This window comes from Notechis scutatus, chromosome 4 (assembly GCF_049901735.1).
Source record: "Notechis scutatus isolate UNSWTSFEM ecotype Mainland chromosome 4, rNotScu1.2, whole genome shotgun sequence".
NCBI lineage: Eukaryota > Metazoa > Chordata > Lepidosauria > Squamata > Elapidae > Notechis > Notechis scutatus.
Genome location: NC_142012.1, coordinates 2,762,556 through 2,784,588, shown reverse-complemented (window position 1 = coordinate 2,784,588; position 22,033 = coordinate 2,762,556). Strand labels below are relative to the sequence as shown.

Below are 22,033 nucleotides of genomic sequence, written 5' to 3'. Positions count from 1 at the left end.
AGGGAGGGAGGAAGGAAGGAAAAAGAAAAAGAGATAGGGAAAGAGAAAGAAAGAAAAACAAAGAAAGAAAGATAGAGTCAGAGAAGGAAGGAAGGAAGGAAGGAAAGAAAGAAAAGAGGGGAGGGAGGGAGGAGATGGAAGGATAGAGAAAGGAAGAAAGAGGGAGAGAGAAAGGAACGAAAGAAAGAAAGGAAAGAGAGAGAAAGATGGAGACAGGGAGGGAGGGAGGAAGAGAAAGGGAGGGGAAAGGACCTCTAAGGCACAGCCAGAGACCAGCCAGGAGGGCCTTCCCAGAGCTACAAACCTCGTTGTATAAATCGCTGAATTCTTCAACCACGTCTTTCGGGATCCTCTGCCCGCCACTGGTGAGGTGGTAGGCGACCCCATTCCGGGAGTAGAGGCTGATGCGGCCCAAGCTCCGCTCATCGTCGGTCGTCTCCTCGAGCAAGCCATTGTCTTCTGCTAGATGATAGACGGGGTTTCCATGCGAGCCGTGGATCCACGTCGCTCCCAGTTCAAAAGTCGCGTTCGCTGCAGGGGGGGGAGGAAGGGAGGGAGGGAGGTTAGGTGGGGCGGGGGGGAAGCCAAGGTGGGCCCGAGAAAGGGAGCCCCCCCCACACCCCTGTCCAAGCCAAGGGGGGGTCTCAGCAAGAGTAGCAGATTCAGGGATCTGTAACGGAAGGGCTGGGGCCAACATGGACACTCTGAACTCTTTTCTGCCTCAATGTATTTGTTTTCATCATTGTTTAATAATAATAATAATAATAATAATAATAATAATAATAATAATAATAATAATAATAATAATAATAATAATAATAATAATAAAATAACTCAAGGCAGCAAACATATCCAACTCATCAACTTCATCCTATTTTTCTCACAACAACAACCCTGCGAGGTGGGTCGGGCTGAGAGGGAGGGACTGGGCCCAAATCATCTATCTGGCTTTCATGCCTAAGGCGGGACTAGAACTCACCGTCTCCTGGTGATTGGCCCAAAGTCACCCAGCTGGCTTTCATGCCTAAGGCAGGACTAGAACTCACCGTCTCCTGGTGATTGGCCCAAAGTCACCCAGCTGGCTTTCATGCCTAAGGCGGGACTAGAACTCACCGTCTCCTGGTGATTGGCCCAAAGTCACCCAGCTGGCTTTCATGCCTAAGGCAGGACTAGAACTCACCGTCTCCTGGTGATTGGCCCAAAGTCACCCAGCTGGCTTTCATGCCTAAGGCGGGACTAGAACTCATTGTCTCCTGGTGATTGGCCCAAAGTCACCCAGCCTGCTTTCATGCCTGAGGCGGGACTAGAACTCCCCGTCTCCTGGTGATTGGCCCAAAGTCACCCAGCCAACTATCATGCCTAAGGCGGGACTAGAACTCACCGTCTCCTGGTGATTGGCCCAAAATCACCCAGCCATCTTTCATGGCTAAGGCGGGACTAGAACTCACCGTCTCCTGGTGATTGGCCCAAAGTCACCCAACCGGCTTTGATGGCTGAGGCGGGACTAGAACTCCCCGTCTCCTGGTTCTTGGCCTGATACCTTCACCACGAGGCCAAACTGGCTCATTATGAAAGGGAGATTTTCTGCACTCATTCAATCAACTCTCAATTTATGCAAGGAGGGAAACAAAGAGAAGCAGATCAAGGCGCTTTCTGGAAAGATCTCTCCGGCCAATAAATTTGGGGGAAAGCAGATATATCAAGAATGCTCTCTTCATCAATACAGGGAGTCCTTGACTTACAACAGTTCACTTAGTGACTGAAGTTACAACAGTACTGAAAAAATGTGACTTGTGACCGTTCTGCACACTTAACGACCGTTGCACCATCCCCATGGTCACGTGATCGAAACTTGGACACTTGGCAGCTGACTCATAGTTACGACGGCTGCAGTGTCCCGGGGGGGGGGGGTGTTCATGTGATCCCCTTCTGCAACCTTCTGGCAAGCAAAGTCCATGGGGGAGCCAGGTTCACTTAACGACCATGTGACTAGTTTAGCAACTGCGATGATTCACTTAACAAACCAGGGCAAGGGAGATCGTCCAATGGGGCAAAACTCGCGTAACAATTGTCCAATGGCTTAGCAAGAGGCCCAATTGTAGTCGCAAGTCGAGGACCACCTGTAACCTCAACTGGAACAGGAGCTGCCTGAGATCGTGGTGGCAAGATGCCCATTGATGTCCCTCTAGGAAAATCACCCTGAACCTCAAAAGATTCACGTGAAGTATTAGTACCGGTTTGTAAAGCCTTAGTAAGGCCACACCTGGAATCCTGCATCCAGTTTTGGACACCACATTGCAAAAAAAAAAGATGTTGAGATTTTGGGGGGGAAAAGTGCAGAGAAGAGCAACTAAGATGATTAAAGGACTGGAGACCAAAACATATAAAGAACCGTTGCAGGATTTGGGTTTGGCCAGTCTGGAGAAAGTAAGGACCAGGGGTGACACGATAGCAGCCTTCCAGCATCTGAGGGGCTGCCCCAAAGAAGAGGGAGTCCAGCTATTATCCAAAGCAACTGAGGGCAGGACAAGAAGCAACGGACGGAAAATAATCAAGGAGAGAAGCAGCCTGGAATTAAGGAGAAACTTCCTAACAGGGAGGACAATTAACCCGTGGAACAGCCTGCCACCAGAAGTTGTGGCTGCTCCATCCCTGGAAGCTTTTCAAGAAGAGACTGGACAGCCACTTGTCTGAAATGGTATTGGTTCTCCTGCTTGAGCAGAGGGCTGGACTAGAAGACCTCCAAGGTCCCTTCCAGCTCTATTCCGATGGATTAACCGAAGCCTGGTGCAGGAATAGCCACGCCTCCGCCGGTCCCGGGTGCAAGCTACACCTTGCACTGCCACCCACTTCTTCAAAGGCGAGAAAACTGGGACCTTTCGTTCTCGTGAGAAAGCCGGGGAAATGGTGCCTTTTCTCAAGCATTGTCTGTGCCGGTGACGTCCCGGCAGCCCGTACCTAAAGTGCACAACCAGGAAACACCGCACAGGTGTGTTGACAGAGGCGATGGGCCCCTAAGGAGCTGTATCCTGAAGGACTTCCGTCCTGTCTGGCAGAACGCCCCCCAACCGGGCTCTATTTTTGGACTCCAGCATTTTGGCAGCCGATGACGACCGACTTCCCATTCCAGAGTGGTGGCCAAGCGTTCGCCGTTCTCAATTGAAAAGTCGGATGCTTGGATTTGTCCAAGCTTCCTTTCTTTGACTGCTTCCCTCCCAGGAGCTCTTCAGATGCCTCCTGAGTTAATGTACTGCTGGGGGTTGATCAACTTAACGGGAGGCCCTGATGTCACATCAAGAGGAAGCGAGGAGAGGCTGAAGTTCTCCCAGTTAATAAAACCAGCCAGGTTGGCAAAAACGTACCCAAATCTGAACCCAAGCTGTTGGAAATGTAAACAGAGACACGGTACCTTCTTACACTCATGGTGGCCATGCCCCGAAGTTAAAAAAAAGTATTGGATTAAAACATGAAAATGGTTCTATGGAACAACGAATGTCAATTAGAACCGAAGCCAGAACTGTTCCTTTTAGGGATAATTAAGGGGAAATATAATCGAAGGATAAAAGACACGATCTTACATATAACTACGGCAGCGAGATCGCGCTTGCACAATGCTGGAGAAAGGACAACATGCTGGCAGAAGGTCTAGTTAATTCAAAAAAATCTTAGAATGTGCAGAAATAGACAAACTCACCCTAGCGTTAAAAGGTAAAGAAGATTCGGAGTATTATGCGGGTATGGGAACATTGGTATGAATGGAAGGACGATAGGAATAAAAATTGTAGAGAGAGGAAGAAGGTATTGTAATATATACGAGTAATTAGAAATGTATGGAAATGTGTATTTGTAACAAAGATGCCTCAGTACTGTTAAAGATGTTTGAGATGTGTAAAAAGAAAAAATTTGCAATAAAAAAATTAAAAAACAAAAACAAAAACAAACCAGCCCTGGTCAAATCCAGCATGGAAAGGAACTGATTCCCACAATCCTGTCTCTTTTACACGCATAGCTTAGTCCTCGTCCTATTTGTGTTTGTGGCCTTTTGCCCAGATTATTTTTCTCTTAAAAAAAAACCAAACAAACTGGAAGGCCAGGACTTGATGTGTCAGCCGAGGACAGGAGACAAGGTGCTTGTTGAGCATTTAAATCACAACTAATTGCTCCGTTGTTGTCGCAAGGATGGTTTGTTTTTGCCAAAACTGCTCCACGCTGCTGCTCTTCTTTCTCTCCAGACGTGGTGCTGCTATTTATAGAGCCCCCACCCCCACCCCAAAAGACGGAAGAGAAGATATTTATAATGCTGACAAGACGGACGGCCCAAAGTCGCAGAGCTGCATCCGGCCCGGGGCTGATGAAAGCGGGAGGACTTGACGGGAGAAAGCCAGACCTTCTCGCCCAACTGTCACCGCAGAGAGAACGGAAGGAGCTTCGGGGAAACAATGGCAGGATTGTGTCCAAAAAGACGTCAGAGGAAGGGTAAACTGAGGCAACCTGGCCTGGAGACAGAACCGGTCGAAAGAACAGATCTTAATACCGGCTTGACCCATTTTAGCAGTTTGAAAGAAACCATTTTGGCCGGGAAATTCTCCATGCCAACAGAAGGAAATCACAAGGATTCGTTTAGTGACAACGACGCTGGCGGGGGGGAAAGGAGTACTTAGGACCAGTTTTCCCCACTAACTTGGTAGAATTTGAACCAGAAAGAAACTTTTTTGGGGTGTGTGTGGAGTTTAATGGAAAAAGCCTTTGGGTGGTGGAAAACAATCTGGAATTTTGAGGTTCGTTGATGGCAGCAAAATCGATTTAATTTGGTTTTTTTGTGCCTAAATACAAAGCAGGATTTAAGCCCCCAAAGGGGAGGGCACTCCGATCCCCACCAAGACTGGTTGCAGACAACGTTGGTGGAATGAGCAAGAGGTGCCTCAACGGACGGCTTTCATACAAGGAAAAGGAAAATAAAAAACACACACAATGACTTTTGTTTCTACCACTTCTGGACTTTGTGCTGGGGGTGTGTGGGGAGAATGAAACTTTGATTTTGAGTTTTACTGATTAGAAGGTGCTTTTCCAGGAGGCAACTGGACTTTCTTGTATTTTTTTTCTTTTCGAGGCTTTTAGCTATACAATTGGGGATTAACCCCCTTGGAATGGTGTGGGAGTAGGAAGGGATTTCCAGAGAGGGGAAAAAAATTGCAGACTACAGGAACCGTTTGCACTACTCAGGTGACCCTGAGGACACAGATAAACCTCCAAGCGGCCTCCACAACCCTCTAAAAGGATGCAAATGACCAGCTGCCTGCAAGGAGCATCAATCCTTCCCTTCCTCCACCATCCAGTCAGAGCGGAAGAAGCTTTTGGGATGAGAAAAGAAACGTCTCCAAAGAAAAACCAGAAAGTCCAGTTGCCTCTTGAAAAAAAAAAAAAAAAAAAAGCACCTTTGAGACAACCACAACCTGGATGGCTGAGAAGCTCTGCAGGCTTTTACCGATTAGCTAAGTTTGCTTTTACAGATATGGCTAGTTTATACCCGTATGAAAAAAAAGTAAAAAGTTGAGGTTTATTTTCCCTGCACCAAACGGTGTTAGAAAGTCAGCGCCTTTTCTTCTTTTTTCCCCTTCTTTTCTACGCTCTTCCTTTCCCCTTTTTCCACCCCTGGTTTTCCGACTCTCTGTTTTTGCATTTTTTGCATATTTTGTGTATTTTGTATAACCGTTGCGGCTTCCCTGTGGTTCACGTGGTCTAAATTCAGAGGCGTGGCCACGGACTCCTATTTATGACGGGTTGCAGTGTCCGGGAGTCATGGGATAACTTTCTGCAACCTTCCATAATCGGAGTCAATGAGGATCTTTCAGAGAAATCTAAATGTGAATTTGAATTTATCTGGCCTGATGCATCTATTTCCTCTTTTGATCCCCACACCCGTGAACTGAAAAAAATTATGATCGACTTTAAAGATACTAAGAATCCTCTACCACAGTGATCCCCAACCTTTTATGCCGCTGCCGTACCGGCATCAGCTGGGCCACGGCCCGGCACGATCAGATGGCGCCGCCATCTTTTTGATGAAAAGTGCTTCCGGTGAGCTTTCTACCCGAAAAGCTCACCGGAAGCACTTTTTATCAAAAAAAGATGGCGGCGCCCAGCAAGCCAGCGGCCCGGTAGGACTTGTTCCGCGGACCGGTGGTTGGGGACCCCTGCTCTACCATATGCACGTTTCTCCAATCTTCACACCTGCACACACACACCCATGTACAAAAGAGCCAATGGTGAAGATACTGGCATGGAAATCAGGCGACGGTGAGTTGACGGTGAGTTCTAGTCCTGCCTTAGGCATGAAAGCCGACTGGGTGACTTCGGACAAGTCATTTTCTATCAGCTAACCCACCTCACAGGGTTGTTGTTTTTGTGTGGGAAAGTAGGAGGAGGAAGGAGCATTAAGTACGTTCACCACCTTGCGTTAATTCATAAAGTAATAATGGTGGGATAAAAAAATTAATAAATTAATGTATATTTAAAATCCTGCTTGGACCGGAACTGCTATGCTGGGGGGGTGGGAGGAGGGGTCTCTCTGCAACCCCAGCATCCCATCTCCATCCTTGAGAATCGCAGAACAAAAGAGTTGGAAGGCACCTGGTAGGTCATCTAGTCCAACCCCCTGCTCAAGGAGGAAACCCTATGCCATCTAATAACTGAATAACAGAGTAAAAGAGGGACCTTTTGGTCATCTAGACCAACCCCACCCACCCCCATCCAAGTAGAAAACCCAACCCCATTTCAGACATTTCAGAAAATCACCTCCGGATCAAAACCGAACGTCCCGAGGCGCCGTCCCCTTACCGAGTTTCACGCTTTGGACTCTGCCTCCGATTCGATCCGACGCTTCGAGAACTGTCACATCCGTGAATCCGTTTTCTAGGAGGGTTTTGGCTGCCGAGAGGCCAGCAAGGCCCGCTCCGATCACTACTATTCGCGGCTGTCGTGCTCCTCGTGGGCCACTACTAAGGGGGTCATCCGTACTCTCTGCCGATGTATCACCACTTTGCATGCCGTCCAAACTCTCTTTCTAATGAACCTGCCGAGAGATTCCAAAAAAGTCTATTTATATATAAAAGCGAAATGCCCCTCACGCATCATCACAAAATCTCCAGAACCGTAAAGCCTACAACCTTGAAATTTGGCCCATATGTTCCTCTTGGCTTCTAGGTGCTCACTAAGAAAGGATTTTTCCAAATGACCATCAGAGTATTTAGAGTATTTCCTATATTTTATTATTAACATGCTCTGATGCTAAGGAGTTCTACTCCCCCTCCCCACCTGAAGAGAAATCTCTTCCAAAGGCAAAACACAAGCAGAGGAGTTTCAGTTTCACAGCAGCAGCAAGCAGCTTTAGTCCAGAACAGTTGAGCTAAGCCATGCCCAGACTCCTTGCTGTCTCCTTCTTGCTCACCCAGCAAATACTCTTTCAGTTTCCAAACAGCCCTCTACTCTCTCACACACGGACAGGACGCTGGTCAGATGAATACCGATGGATGCTGGTAGGCAGAGATAAGATGATAGATAGATAGATAGATAGATAGATAGATAGATAGATAGATAGATGGATGGATGGATGGATGGATGGATGGATGGATGGATGGATGGATGGATGGATGGATGGATGGATGGATGGATGGACGGGTGGGTGGGTAGGTAGGTAGGTAGGTAGGTTGGTTGGTTGATAGGTAGATAGATGATAGATAGATAGATAGATAGATAGATAGATAGATAGATAGATAGATAGATAGATAGATAGATAGATAGATAGATAGATAGATAGATAGATAGATAGATAGATAGATAGATAGATAGATAGATGAGAGAGGGGAGAGAGAGAGAGAGAGAGAGGGAGAGGGAGAGAGAGAGAGAGAGAGGGAGAGGGGAGGAGAGAGATCCCTTCAGTGCATGTGCGAGCGCCAAGGCTCTCCCTCTTGTCCCTTCACATCCCTTCTAATCCACCTCTTGAGACTCTGCCTGGAAGAATCGTCCGGGCTGCAGGATAAGCTGACCTAAAATCCTGCATCAGCCGGAATTTGCCGGGAAGCGCCAATGACCAACCTGGAATAAAATGCCTCAGACTTGAAAGATGAAAAGCTTCGGAAACTACCCAGCGATCAAAAGAAGCGTTTTTAGAGTGGGCGCCCATTTTAAGATCTGGCGTTTCTTTTTATAGACGCGTCGGATCTACCAGAGGGGCAATTTTGTGGTCAAAGACTTTATTTAAAAAAACAAAAAAACAAAACACCACTCCAGACGCTGCCCCGTGGATTGGCTTCTTGAGACCCACAGCAACACACTAAAATAGAATAGAATAACAGTTGGAAGGGACCTTAGAGGTCTTCTAGTCCAACCCCCTGCCTAGGCAGGAAACCCTACACGACTTCAGACAAAGGGTTATCCTAGCTGGCTGGGGAATTGTGAGAGGTGAAGTCCGCATCTTTTTAAAAACTTCCAGCGTTGGAGCATTCACAACTGCTGGAGGGAAGTTGTTCCACTGATGAATAGTTCTAACTGTCAGGAAATTTCTCTTTAAGCTCTAGATTCTTCTCTCCTTGATGAGTTTCCATCCTTATTGCTTCTTGTCCTGCCATTCAGGGTCTTTGGGGAGTAGCTTGACTCCCTCTTCTTTGGGGCAGCCCCTGAGAAACTGGAAGACCGCTATCCTGTCTTCCCCTAGTCCTTCTTTGCATGAGACTAGATCCATGATGGCAAACCTATGGCACGCATGCTGAAAGTGGCACGCAGAGCCATTTCCCCCGGCACGCGAGAGGTTGCCTGGAAGAGCCCCACTGCGCATGCTTGTGTGCGCCGCCGCCCAACAGCTGATTGTTGGGTACCTGATGCACATGCGCAGGGGGCGGAGGGGGGTGCATGGGAGACGTGCGTGCACGCGCAGACATGCATAGCACGTGAGGGGGGATCACACATGCATCTGCAGGAGGCATTGCGGGGGCAGCACGCATTGCCTTCTGGGTGCTGGCATGCGAGCATGCGCAAGCGAGCACACGCACAGTGATCGGCACGGGAGCCAAAAAAAACTTAGTCACCACTGGACTAGACGTATCCAATCCCAGCAACCATTCTTCCTATGTTTTAGCCTCCAGTCCTCCCTTTTTGTGGCTCTGGTCTGCACTCTTTCTAGAGTCCAGACATCTTTTTCATATCGTAGTGACCAAAGGCAGATGCAAATATTTCAAGTGGAGCCTTAACATTATAAAGTGGCATGAACACTCCCCCTGTTTATGCAGCCTAGAACCGGGTTGGCTTTTTAGGCAGTTGCTGCACACGGCTGGCTCCTATTTCAGTGGTTGTCCACTAGGACAGCGGTCACCAACCGGTGGGCCACGGGCCACTGGTGGGCCACAGAGAAATCTCACCCGCAGAGCATCCCCCCCAAAGCAATTAATCCAGGCTGTGCAGAAACACAAGGCTGCACCACCCACATGGCCCACAGGAACCCTCCCCGCCCACTCACTCCTTACCCGGCAAACTTGCCTGCTAAATTGCTACTTTTCCTTTTTCCGACCATCATCTGTTCTGCTGTGTTGGGAGATTTAGATTAGCCAGGAAGCAGAAAATGGTGGGATTTCTTGCTTTCTAGCTAGCCTTTAGATCTTGGGCTCTGCTTTTAAGCACAGCCGAACCTCCCTTAGGACTGAAGGTTCTATTATTCAGTGCAGACTCACGGCAAGCAAATTTTATGGGACAGACTGAACTAGCCGATGGCAGATAGACAGATCGTTGAATGGTTCTGTGAGCAACTCAATCTGCCTGCCTGCTTTGCCCGATTTTGGGAAAAAGTTGCTCTTTTATATAAAAAATTCAATATTTATATAAATATTTATAATATTTACATACAAGCCATGCCCAGCCAGTCACATGACCACCAAGCCACACCCACAAATTAGGCCACACCCAGAGAACCGGTTAGTAGTCCCTGGGATTTAAAATTATGAGTTTGGTGGTCCCTGAGGTCCAAAAGGTTGGCGACCCCTTCACTAGGACACCGAGATCCCTCTCACAGTTACTACTATTGAGCAAGGTATCACCTATACCGGACCTGTGCATTTGGTTTTCCTTGCCTAAGTGCAGAACCTGACTTTTTTCACGCTTAAATTTCATTTTGTTAGATAGCGCCCCATGTTCGAGTCTGTCAAGAGGGCTGCCCTCTTTTTGGAGGGTCAAGGACCCCGCTGAGCCTTTGAAGTGGGTGGGGTTGCGGGACCCTCTAAAAAGCTGGCGGAGGAGCCAAGGCAGACCTGGCAGTACCCCTCAAATCAATGACAGAGCTGAGCAGAAGGAAGGCGACAACGCTGCCCTGAAGAACCAAACGAAAAACAGAGAGCCCCCCCCGTGGTTGGTGACGGGGGAAGAGGGTTTTGAAGGGAATAAGCGAAGTAAGAAAAGGAGGGACCCTTTGGGATTTGGGGAGCCCAGGATCGGCCCCTTTTCTATAAAGAGGGGGCCAAGAGATGACATGGATGGGTCATTGCTGAATGACATTGCTGAGTGACAGCTGGTTAGGGAATTCTGGGACTCAAGTCCACACATTCTGACCGGGAATTCTGGGAGTCAAGTCCACACATTCTGACCTGGGAATTCTGGGACTCAAGTCCACACATTCTGACTGGGGAATTCTGGGACTCAAGTCCACACATTCTGACTGGGGAATTCTGGGACTCAAGTCCACACATTCTGACTGGGGAATTCTGGGAGTCGAAGTCCACACATTCTGACCACGGAATTCTGGGAGTCGAAGTCCACACATTCTAACCGGGAATTCTGGGAGTCGAAGTCCACACATTCTGACTGGGGAATTCTGGGACTCGAAGTCCACACATTCTGACCACGGAATTCTGGGACTCAAGTCCACACATTCTGACTGGGGAATTCTGGGAGTCAAGTCCACACATTCTGACCACGGAATTCTGGGAGTCGAAAGTCCACACATTCTAACCGGGAATTCTTGGGAGTCGAAGTCCACACATTCTGACTGGGAATTCTGGGACTCGTCAAGTCCACACATTCTGACCACTAACCGGGAATTCTGGAGGAATTCTGGGAGTCGAAGTCCACACATTCTAACCGGGAATTCTGGGACTCAAGTCCACACATTCTGACTGGGAATTCTGGGAGTCGAAGTCACACATTCTAACCGGGAATTCTGGGAGTGAAGTCACATTCTGACTGGGGAATTCTGGGACTCAAGTCCACATTCTGACCGGGAATTCTGGGACTCAAGTCCACACATTCTGACTGGGGAATTCTGGGACTCGAAGTCCACAGATTCTGACCGGGAATTCTGGGACATGGATGACATTGCTGAGTGACAGCTGGTTAGGGAATTCTGGGAGTCGAAGTCCACAGATTCTGACTGGGGAATTCTGGGAGTTGCCAGATGCTTTAAGTTGCATCTTAAAGTCACCAAAATCGAAAAACTACTTTAGGCCAATGCCATCGAATTTCTTACACACCGGATTTTGATTTAGCTACAAGGGGGGGCATGTATACATGCACTGGTGTATTAACCATTAAGCAGACTAAGCACATGTTTATCGCACCAGTTCCAAAGGGGGCACCACAAAAACTTTTATCCAGCCTAAACTTGGCCTCGTTTGTACAGTATATACAAAGGGGTAGGGGGGCACCAAGATTTGTCAGTACTTAGGGCACCAGTGAGCCTTAATCCGCGTCTGTATGCATGTTTACATATATGCCTTTACACACACACACACACACACACACACATACACAGATGCAAACCCTTTGCCACCGATTTGTCTTCTCTCTATAGATAATATGGCTAATTTGACCAAAGCAAGATCTTAGCTAGGAAACTGCCACGTAGCAAGTTTTGTTTTTCCTATTTTTGCCTTTTTCTTCTTCTTCTAAAGAATCTGAAACCATTACAACAGCAAACTGCCTGTAACCGTTAGGGAAGGAAATTGTGGGCATCTTCTGGAGATCATAAAGCTTCATTTGTACAAGGAGATCTGGCAGGAAAAGGTCTAGCATACCAGGAGGACGTCCCCACTATTGTTCTCTGGGATAAAATAAAACAAATCCAAATACTCCTGTTGGCATCCAAGCAGTCTTGGGAAATGGGGGCACCTGGCCCAGGAGCCTCTGGATTTGATCAAACCTTTTTGATGCCTGCTTTAAAGTTCTGAGCAGAAGAACATCTTTAGAGACTACAAAGGTAATCCTCGGCTTATAACCATTCGTTTAGTGACTGAAGTTTCTTTTCTTTTCTTTTTTTAAATACTTTTTATTAAACTTTTACACTTTTAAAAACAAATCATATATACAATTTTTGCAGTAAGTTGTGGCATCGACTTTTCCATTTTCATTTACATACATACATACATACATACATACATACATACATATATCGATCTTTGGTTATTCGGGTTTTCTTCCGCGTAAGATTGGAAGTATCTAGGCAACGTTTCGATGAAGTCTCATTCATCATCTTCAGGCTTGTGTCTTCTGCTCTGTGCTTCTTAGAGTAATGTGCACAGAGCCGAAGACACAAGCCTGAAGATGATGAATGAGACTTCATCGAAACGTTGCCTAGATACTTCCAATCTTACGCGGAAGAAAACCCGAATAACCAAAGATCCACATACAAATACCCGCGAGAACCTCAGAAAACATACACACACACACACACACACACACACATACATCATTTACATCTATATTTTGCATTATCTTTTATTCCTATTATCTAACCAAACTTCCATTCTTCCCAGACCGTATAGTATTCTTTTTCTTCCTTCTCCTGCAATTCTATTGTAAGTTTATTCATTTCTGCACAATCCATAATTTTCTTTATAATCATATTATCTATTATCTTTATAATTTTAACAATAATAATAAGTCTTTATTGATTAGCCCTTGGGCCATATCAAAGGGCAAAGTTCCAGCAACAATTTGTTACCAACATTTAATAAAAGCAATTCAAAATGAAATTTGATAAAATACTATTTAAAATGGAATCTAGACAAAATACGATTTAAGATGAAATAGTAATAAAATACAATCCAAAATAAAATTGTAATAATGTACAATAATTTAAGATATAGATAAAAAATATAATAACATTATATTTCGGAGTCGCCCTTGCAATCTACCTCTATCTCTAATTTCCAATTTGGGGCATGCGTTATTCTAGCTGCTGTCAGTCAGATGTGTTTTTATTTATTCAATGTTTTTCTTGTACTCACCTCTGATTATCCCTAATAAGAACATTTAATGACTGAAGTGTCAAGGCCCTGAAAAAGCGACTTATGACCGTTTTTCACACCTACAACTGTGGCAGCATCCCCATGGTCAGGGGATTAAAACTTGACAACTGGTTTGTATTTATGATGGTCGCAGCGTCCTGGGGTCCCATAATCCCCCTTCCCAACCTTCTGACACGTCAACAGGAAAGCCAGGTTCACTTAACAACCAGGTGGCTAATAACTGCGGGGACTCGCTTAACAACGGTGGCAGGAAAGGTAGTAAGAAAGAACAATTGCTGTTCTTGTTTAGCAACAGCTGAATTGTGGGTCGTAAGTCAAGACCAACTTCTATATAACAGATAACAGATAATCGGAGTTGGAAGGGACCTTGTAGGTCATCTAGTCCAACACCCCACCCAAGCGGGAGACCCTACACCATTTCTGACAAATGGCAGTCCAGTCTCTTCTTGGAAGTCCATTCTGAAAGTGTAGAGCTGAAGAAGCTCCTTGGATGAGAAGCGAAACATCTTCAAAAGAAAAAAACAGGAAAGTCCAGGTGCCGCTTGAAAAAAAAGCACCTCTGCGACACCCACGACCTGGATGACTGAGAATCTCCACAGAGATTTTCCTTTCCTTTCCTTCCTCTTTTCTTCCTTTATTTTCCTTCCCTTCCCCTTTTCTTCCCTTCTTTTTCCTTTCCTTCCCATTTTCTTCCTTTCTTTTTCCTTTCCTTCCCTTCCCTTCCTCTTTTTCCTTTCTTTTCCTTCCCTTCCCTTCCTTTTTCCTTTCTTTTCTTTTCCTTTCCTTCCTCTTTTCTTCCTCCTTTCCTTTCCTTCCCTTCCTCTTTCTTTTTCCTTTCTTTTCCTTTCCTTCCCTTCCTCTTTTTCCTTTCCTTTCCTTTCCTTCCTTCCTCTTCCTCTTTTTTCCTTTCTTTTTCCTTTCCTTCCCTTCCCTTCCTCTTTTCCTTCCCTTCCCTTCCTCTTTTCTTCCTCTTTTCCTTCCCTTCTCTTACTTTCCTTTCCTTCAACTTCCTCTTTTTTCCTTTCTTTTTCCTTTCCTTCCCTTCCCTTCCTCTTTTCCTTCCCTTCCCTTCCTCTTTTCTTCCTCTTTTCCTTCCCTTCTCTCACTTTCCTTTCCTTTCCTTTCCTTCAACTTCCTCTTTTCTTCCTTTCTTTTTCCTTTCCTTTCCTTTCCATTCCTTCTTTCCCAAAAGGTGCTTTTTTTTCAAGAAGCAACCGGATTTTCTTGCTTTTTCTGTGGAAGACGTTTCGCTTCTCATCCAAGAAGCTTCCTCAGCTCTGACTGAAGAATTGACAAATCCTTCCATTCCCCCACCATCCAGTCAGAACTGAAGAAGCTTCTTAGATGAGAAGCGAAACGTCTTCCAAAGCAAAAAAAACAAGACAATCCAGTTGCCTCCTGAAAAAGAAAAAAAAAAAGCACCTCTGGGACAACCGATGACCTGACGGAGAATCTCCTCAGGCATTTGTTGACGTCCCTTTCGCAAGAAGAGCATAAACAGGAGGAGGAAACCAGGCCGTGTCCTGGCAGACGCCTCCTTCTCCAAAATGCCATTTGTGTCATTTCCTGTCATCCGCCAAGTGTTCAGAGATTTATTTTCGAGACTGGCCTTTCCAAGCCCTCCAGATCTTCCCTGGCAGGCGAAAACCGCTGATGCGAACCTTGGATCAACTGAGCGGTTCTCGACTTACAACCTATCTGTCAACTAAGAAGAGATTCCGTTGGTCTTTTTAGCTGCCAGAAAAAGGGAGTGAGAGAAAGCAGTACATTCCTTAAATGCTTCAGATAATCGCCCTGGCAGCCCAAAGTTGTTGGCGCGCAAGATTATTACTGGGAGAGCCTGATTGATGACTCTTGGCTATGGATGTGTCCCATTGGAGAATATACATCCAGGGGGTGTGGGAGGAAGACCAGGGTCTAAGGGGAAATGAATGATGTCTCTTAGAGTCAGCTGCATCCAGCTAACGCCAACATGGCCACTCCTAATAAATCAATTTTCTTTTCCCTGAGAGATGCGGCTCGAGACTTATGATTTGAACAGGGGTGGATTTGTTGGAGTCCTGACACTATCGTTTAGTGACCGTTCCAAGTTGAAAAAAGGAACCGTTTTTTTACATTGACGACCGTTGCAGCATCCCCCGTTATCACGTGATTAAAACTTTGGACGTTTGGCAACGGGTTCACACTTAAGACGGTCGCAGTGTCCCGGGGTCACGTGATTGGAGGGGTTTGCCAATAATAAATAATAATAAATAATTTTGGAGCTTAGGTGGCAGAAATCAAAAGGGATTTGCCAGCCCCGAAATGAGTTTGCACGTATAATTTGGGCGTGCACATCGCTTTGTCTAGGTAGTGCTCGTCTTACGACCATAACTGAGCCCAAAATGTCTGGTGCAGAGGGAGACCATTGTTTAAGTGAGTTTTGTCCCCGTTTTACGGCCTTTCTTGCCATTGTTGTTAAGTGAACCACTGCAGTTGTTAGTCACACCATCTGTCAGGATTCCGGCAGTGATCCCCATTTAAATCATGAGTCTTGAGCCAAACTTCCCAAACTTCAAAAGGATTTATTGGGAGTTAACATATCCGGCACTGCCTGGGTGTAGCTGTTCTGACCAAGGCTCCCAAGACCGTAATTACGCACATGCTTATTTTAAAAATAAGTCTTGTTTTATTGCAACACTGGGAATTGTTTTCATTCCCAGTCGATAATGAACCTCAAACAGTCCCTCGAGATCAGCACCCACCTTCCTTCCCTGTGAAGTGCTGCCAATAATAGAAGGGTCCAATGAACTAGAAAAGAAACCAACCGAAATACAAAGAGCTTCAAGGTTGAATCCGAACAGAGCAAACGACCTTTGCTTCCTGCAAAGGTTTCTCTACCTTTGCCTGTCCTTTATCCCTTATGGGAGGGGCAATCACCTCCCAGCCTTAGTCCCGAGTTGCCCCTTTTGTCTCAGCTGTTCTTGCCTTCTAGCAGCTCTGTGCACATGCGCACTGGGAACAGGCTCCCCTTGTTCCTCTTCCTTGCTGCTGCCAGACTCCAAAGGCTCCGGAGGCAGCACCCCACTCCCAGATGGCCCCGGTCCCATCTCTGCATCGGATGCAGGACCCTCGTCCGAGTCCTCCCCAGACTCCCAGACTGGTCCCTGTTCTTCCCCTCTGTCAGATGCACTGGCTGCCGGCGAACCACAACAATAGCCGACTCTGAGGCACATCGTTGTCACCCTTGACCCTGTTTTTCCCTTATCCCCTGGGTGTATCACAACTCATATTCTCCAATGGGACACATCCATAGCCCAGAGTCATCAATCATGTTCTCCGGTTAGAATTTTGCCCAGCAGAAACTTCAGTCACCTAGTTCCTATTACTATCTTTGAAAAACTATGTTAAGGAATGCGCTTTCGATTTCCAAGCTGCCGCACTGCTCTTCCAAACCCCTTTCCGCCCCCCCCCCCCACCTCCCTTTCTCTTGGCAACTCTAAAAAGACCACAGAAGTATTTTATGAGTTGACACTGTCATTAATTACTTTGCCAGTCAGGAGGTCGCAAAAGGGAATCCCCTAACCCCTGGGACACTGCTACCGTCATAAATATGAGTCGGTGGCCGAGCCACGTGATTTTGATCATGTGACCACGGGAGGGGGGGGTGCTGCAGCAGTTGTAAGTGTGAAAAATGGCCATGCCACTTTCCCCCCCTGCTCTCCTCACTTCCAAACGCTCAATTGAAGGAGCTGTTGCAAGTTATTTATTACCTGCAAATAAATAAATAACCGTTTTCTCCTTGCCAAGAAAACCATGGCGGATATTATCCTGAAGGAATTCCGAGCTGAGCTCATTTCCAATGCCACTTTTCTTTTCTTTTTTTTTTAATAAAATATTGAATAAACATTAAAACAGTTGCACACAATGCAACTTTCGTGGCAATTATTTTGCCATACATACTATAACATGTCACAATTATCTCTTCCTTATTCTATATTTACAACATGATTTCCTTGCACGTTCTTTTTACACAGACATTATATCCACTATATTAACATTGTCTTTAGCTTAAAAATCTTCCACCTTCCGTCTTATAAAGCATCACGATTTTTTAAATTCCGACTTCCTTTCTTTGAGTCTAACCATTGATACATTTTGTTCCAGCCTTCATAATATTCGGTCTTGCCCTTATCTTTAATTTCTAACCTTAGCCTGCACAGACCAAAATTTTCTTTATTATTTCACTTTCCTCGGGGATATTCCCATTCGTCCATTTTTGGGCACAGACCAATCTTGCAGCAGTTATAACAGGCAACATTAAATATATCATTCCTTTACTACATTTTCCTTCTATAATTCCCACTAGGAACAATTCTGGTCTGAACTTTTGGGCCAAGCATCTTTTTCAACCGTATCTTAATCTGCCACCAAAAGTCTTTAGCTTTGGTGCATGACCACCACATGTGATCATATGTCCCTAACACTGTGTGTTACATTTCCAACATTGTGGTGATACCTTTTTTGCTCATTTTTGCCAGTCTTGTTGGATTCCCACTTTTCTAAAGCAAACAGATCTCTTATCCAACCTAAAATAATTTCCCCCAACATTTGCAGAAGGAAGTTTTGCAAAAACGAGGGGAAGATCAATTTGCAAAACCCAAACCTTCAGCTTTTATCAGCAAAGAAGGAAAGAGGAAGAAAATTCCTTCACCCAGGCCAGCTGATGTCACTTCCCTTCGGGATTCAATCAGCTGAAGACACACGCACACCAGCCAAAGTATACAAGGACGTATGCAGCTTTGTACACACGCAAAGACCGAACTTGGAAGCAGCACACACCCCTGTTTGGCCCGTTCTCAAAATTCCCACCCACCTTTTTGGACTCAAAAGTTCTCCTTAGACCTGGAACAAAGACAATGAAGTGTGTGCTGCACCCACACAAAAACACACCGAGGTTTTTCCTTTGTTCCCATTCACAGACGAAGAAGAATAACGTGCTTTTGGGGGGTAAGAACAAAATCCAGATGTTCCTTCCACTTTTCTCCAAACTGCATGCAGGCCAACACATGTTTTCTTTTGATTCCTTTTTGCAGAAGAACAAGAAAAGATTTTTTTGGGTGGGAGGGAGATACGGACAAAATCCAGCTGTGCTTTTCCCCTGCCTTCCCCCAAAGACCCTTGTCTTGCACTTTTGCACACTCAGGCCCAGAAGTTCTCTTTCGTTCACATCCTCAGAAGAACAAGACATACTTTGTAGCAGGGCAAAATCCAGGCGTATTTTGTCCGCCTTTCTCCAAAGGGAAAAGGTTCGATTTGCAAACACACACACATGCACACATACACACACCAACTCACACTTTCGCAGACCAAGCCAACACATGTCCCAGCCACCTGTTCTGTCCAACTGGTTCCTCTGACAGGCTGCATTTCCACCACAACACAACAGCCTGACAATTACACGCCTGCTTTTTTTTTTTTTTTTAATAAGCAACGAAACCAGCTAGCCAACTTTTGAGGCCACTTGCCACATACGTGACTTCAAATCCTATTGTTTGGGCCTGGTTTGGGCAAAAAAGGAAGGTGGGGGGGAATCTAGAAGCAGATTTCCTGGAATCAAGAGGGATTAAGGGAAGGGAAAACACTCCGTTGGAAGCCGCCTGGGAGACTTTTTGAGTGAGTGACCAGGAGACGGGGAGTTCTAGTCCCAACCTTAGGCACGAAAGCCACCTGGGTGCCTGTGGGCCAGTGCCTGTCTCTCACCTCACAGGCCAACCCACCTCACAGAGTGGTTGTTGTGGGGGGAAATAGGAAGAGTAAGGTGTGTTGGATATGTTCACCGTCTGGAGTTATTGCAAAAATAATAAAGGCAGGTTACTAGGTAGGTAGGTAGGTAGGCAGGCAGGCAGGCAGGCAGATAGAGAGACAGACAGACAGAGTTCGAGAGATAGAGATATATATATAGAGGGAGGTATATATGAGGGATGGAGAGAGAGAGGGAGATGGAGATAGATAGATAGATAGATAGATAGATAGATAGATAGATAGATAGATAGATAGATAGATAGATAGATAGACAGGTAGGTAGGTAGGTAGGTAGGTAGGTAGGTAGGTAGGTAGGTAGGTAGGTAGGTAGGCAGGCAGGCAGGCAGGCAGGCAGGCAGGCAGGCAGGCAGGCAGGCAGCCAGGCAGGCAGCCAGGCAGGCAGGCAGGCAGGCAGGCATAGATAGATGGTTGGTTGGTTGGTTGGTTGGTTGGTAGGTAGGTAGGTAGATAGATAGATAGATAGATAGATAGATAGATAGATAGATAGATAGATAGATAGATAGGAGATAAGATCGATTGGATGGATAGGTAGATAATAGATAATAAATAATGAGATAAAGATGAAGAGAAAGTTAGATGGTGGATTAGAAAGATAGATAGATAGATGATAGGTAGATAGATAGATAGATAGATAGATAGATAGATAGATAGATAGATAGATAGATAGATAGATAGATAGATAGATAGATAGATAGATAGATAGATAGATAGATAGATAGATAGATAGATAGATAGATAGATAGATAGATAGATAGATAGATGGAAGAATGGATGGATGGATGGATGGATGGATGGATGGATGGATAGATAGATAGATAGATAGATAGATAGATAGATAGATAGATAGATAGATAGATAGATAGATAGATAGATAGAAAGATAGATGGTAGGTAGGCAGGCAGACAGACAGACCAATCGATCTCTACTTCACGGCAGCCCCTCAAATCCTGGAAGGCTGCCCTGCTGTCTCCCCCTCTAGTCCTTTTTTTCTCTAGACTGGCCAAGCCCAGTTCTTGCAACCGTTCTTCATATATTTTTTGTCTCCAGGCCTGGAATCCTCTTAGCTCCTCTTCTCTGAATCCAGATGCTTTGAGTTTAAATGCTGGCTTTAAAGAGACAAAGAGCTCATTCAGCAGGGAAGGAATGCGTGCAGGCACACACCCGCCCCTGCACACACACACACACACACACACACACACACACACACACACTGCTGCAGAGTTCACCCCAAGTTCACACGGCAGAGTATGGCTGGGTGGGCACAGCTGCCAGGGAGCAGGTGGGAGCCCGGTTCAACTGGCAGGGTTTGTTTGTGGCATCTCCTGGGTGAGACTTCGATGACCCTCGGAGGCTTCAAATCCTTTCCGTTTTTTTTTTCCAGCAAAAACCAAGGCTGGTTTCACAGAATTATAGAATATCAGAGTTGGAAGGGACCTTGGAGGTCTTCTAGTCCAACCCCCTGGTCAAGCAGGAGATCTGTGTCATTTCAGACAAATGGCTGTCCGATCTCTTCTTAAAAAGCTTCCAGTGATGAAGCACCCACAACTTCTGGTGGCAGGCTGTTCCACTGGTTAATTGTCCTCACTGTCAGGAAATTCCTCCTTAATTCCAGGTTGCTTCTCTCCTGGATTAGTTTCCATCCAGTCCTTCTTTTTCTGCCTTGAGGGGGCTTTGGAGAATAGCTTGACCCCCCCCTTCCTCCTCTCTGGGGTCCTTTTCATTAACGCCCAGACGCAACTGGTCTTCATTTCTTTCAGCCTCCAGTTCCCTAATCATATTTGTTGCGCTTCTCTGGAAGGAAGGAAGGAAGGAAGGAAGGAAGGAAGGAAGGAAGGAAGGAAGGAAGGAAGGAAGGAAGGAAGGAAGGAAGAGGGAGGGAAGGAGGGGGAGGGGGAACAAAGGAAAGAAGGAGGGAGGGAGGGAAGGAAAGAAGGAAGGAGGGGGAGGGAAGGAAGGAAGGAGGGAGGGAGGAAGGAAGGAAGGAAAGGGAAGGAAGGAAGGAAGGAGGGAGGGAGGAAGGAAGGAAAGAAGGAAGGAGGGGGGAGAAGGAGGAAGGAGGAGGAGGGAGGGAGGAGGGAAGGGAAGGAGGGAGGGAGGGAGGGAGGAGGAAGGAAGGAGGGAGGGAAGGAAGGAAGGAAGGAAGGAGGGAGGAGGAGGAAGGAAGGAAGGAGGGAGGGAGTGAAGGAAGGAACAAAGGAAAGAAGGAAGGAGGGAGGGAGGGAAGGAAGGAAGGAAGGAAGGGGGAGGGAGGGAGGGAGGGAGGGAGGGAAGGAAGGAAGGAGGGAGGGAGGGAGGGAAGGAAGGAAGGAGGGAGGGAGGAAGGAAGGGGTGGGGAGAAGAGGAGAGGAGAAGGAAAGGGGGAAACAAGGGGAAAGGGAAAGGAAGGAAGGAAGGAAGGAAGGAAGGAGGAGGGAGGGAGGGAGGGAAGGGGTGGGGAGGAAGAGAAGAGGAGAAGGAAAGGGAAACAATGGGAAACAATGGGAAGGAAGGAAGGAAGGAAGGAAGGAAGGAAGGAAGGAAGGAAGGAAGGAAGGAAGGAAGGAAGGAAGGAAGGAAGGAAGGAAGGAAGGAAGGAAGGAAGGAAAAGATCATGGCTAGGACATGAGGAAAAAAGTCTGCAAACATGCTCCTAATTTGTTCACTATTAACGAGTCCATGTCAAAAGACCTTGATTTTTATGTTTTTAACAGTGCCAGTGGGGGCCATGGGCTACTTGTGCAAAAAGGAGCCAAGAAGAACCCCCAATAGTGACTCCATTCTTGCCCCGTTCCTGTTCCTCACAGCACCTTCTCAGATCAGTGGATTAAAAGGGATTTTCCATTCCTACAAAATAGACCCCAAAATGCCTAGGTATAGAGGTCCCCAAACTTGGCCACTTTAAGACTTCTGGACTCTGCTATGCTGGCTGGAGAATTCTGGGAGTTGAAGTCCACCAGTCTTAA

General features: G+C 46.3%; 1 protein-coding gene across 7 annotated transcripts in view; it reads right to left on the bottom strand.

The window, feature by feature from the left end:
- The window catches only part of SMOX (spermine oxidase), a 61,845-nt gene that overhangs the window by 11,234 nt on the left and 28,578 nt on the right, over positions 1-22,033 (bottom strand). For 5 of the 7 annotated variants that reach the window (XM_087962675.1, XM_087962681.1, XM_087962674.1 and 2 more), the window contains 2 exons: positions 6,838-7,072; positions 305-531 (listed from right to left, as the gene is read on the bottom strand). In XM_087962675.1, coding sequence (XP_087818801.1) covers positions 305-531; positions 6,838-7,045 — 435 coding nt within the window. In that variant the 5' untranslated portion in view covers positions 7,046-7,072. Of the gene's footprint in view, positions 1-304; positions 532-6,837; positions 7,073-8,094; positions 8,224-18,623; positions 18,706-22,033 lie in introns of those variants that run through there. The other 2 variants (XM_087962677.1, XM_087962678.1) reach the window with 2 other exon arrangements.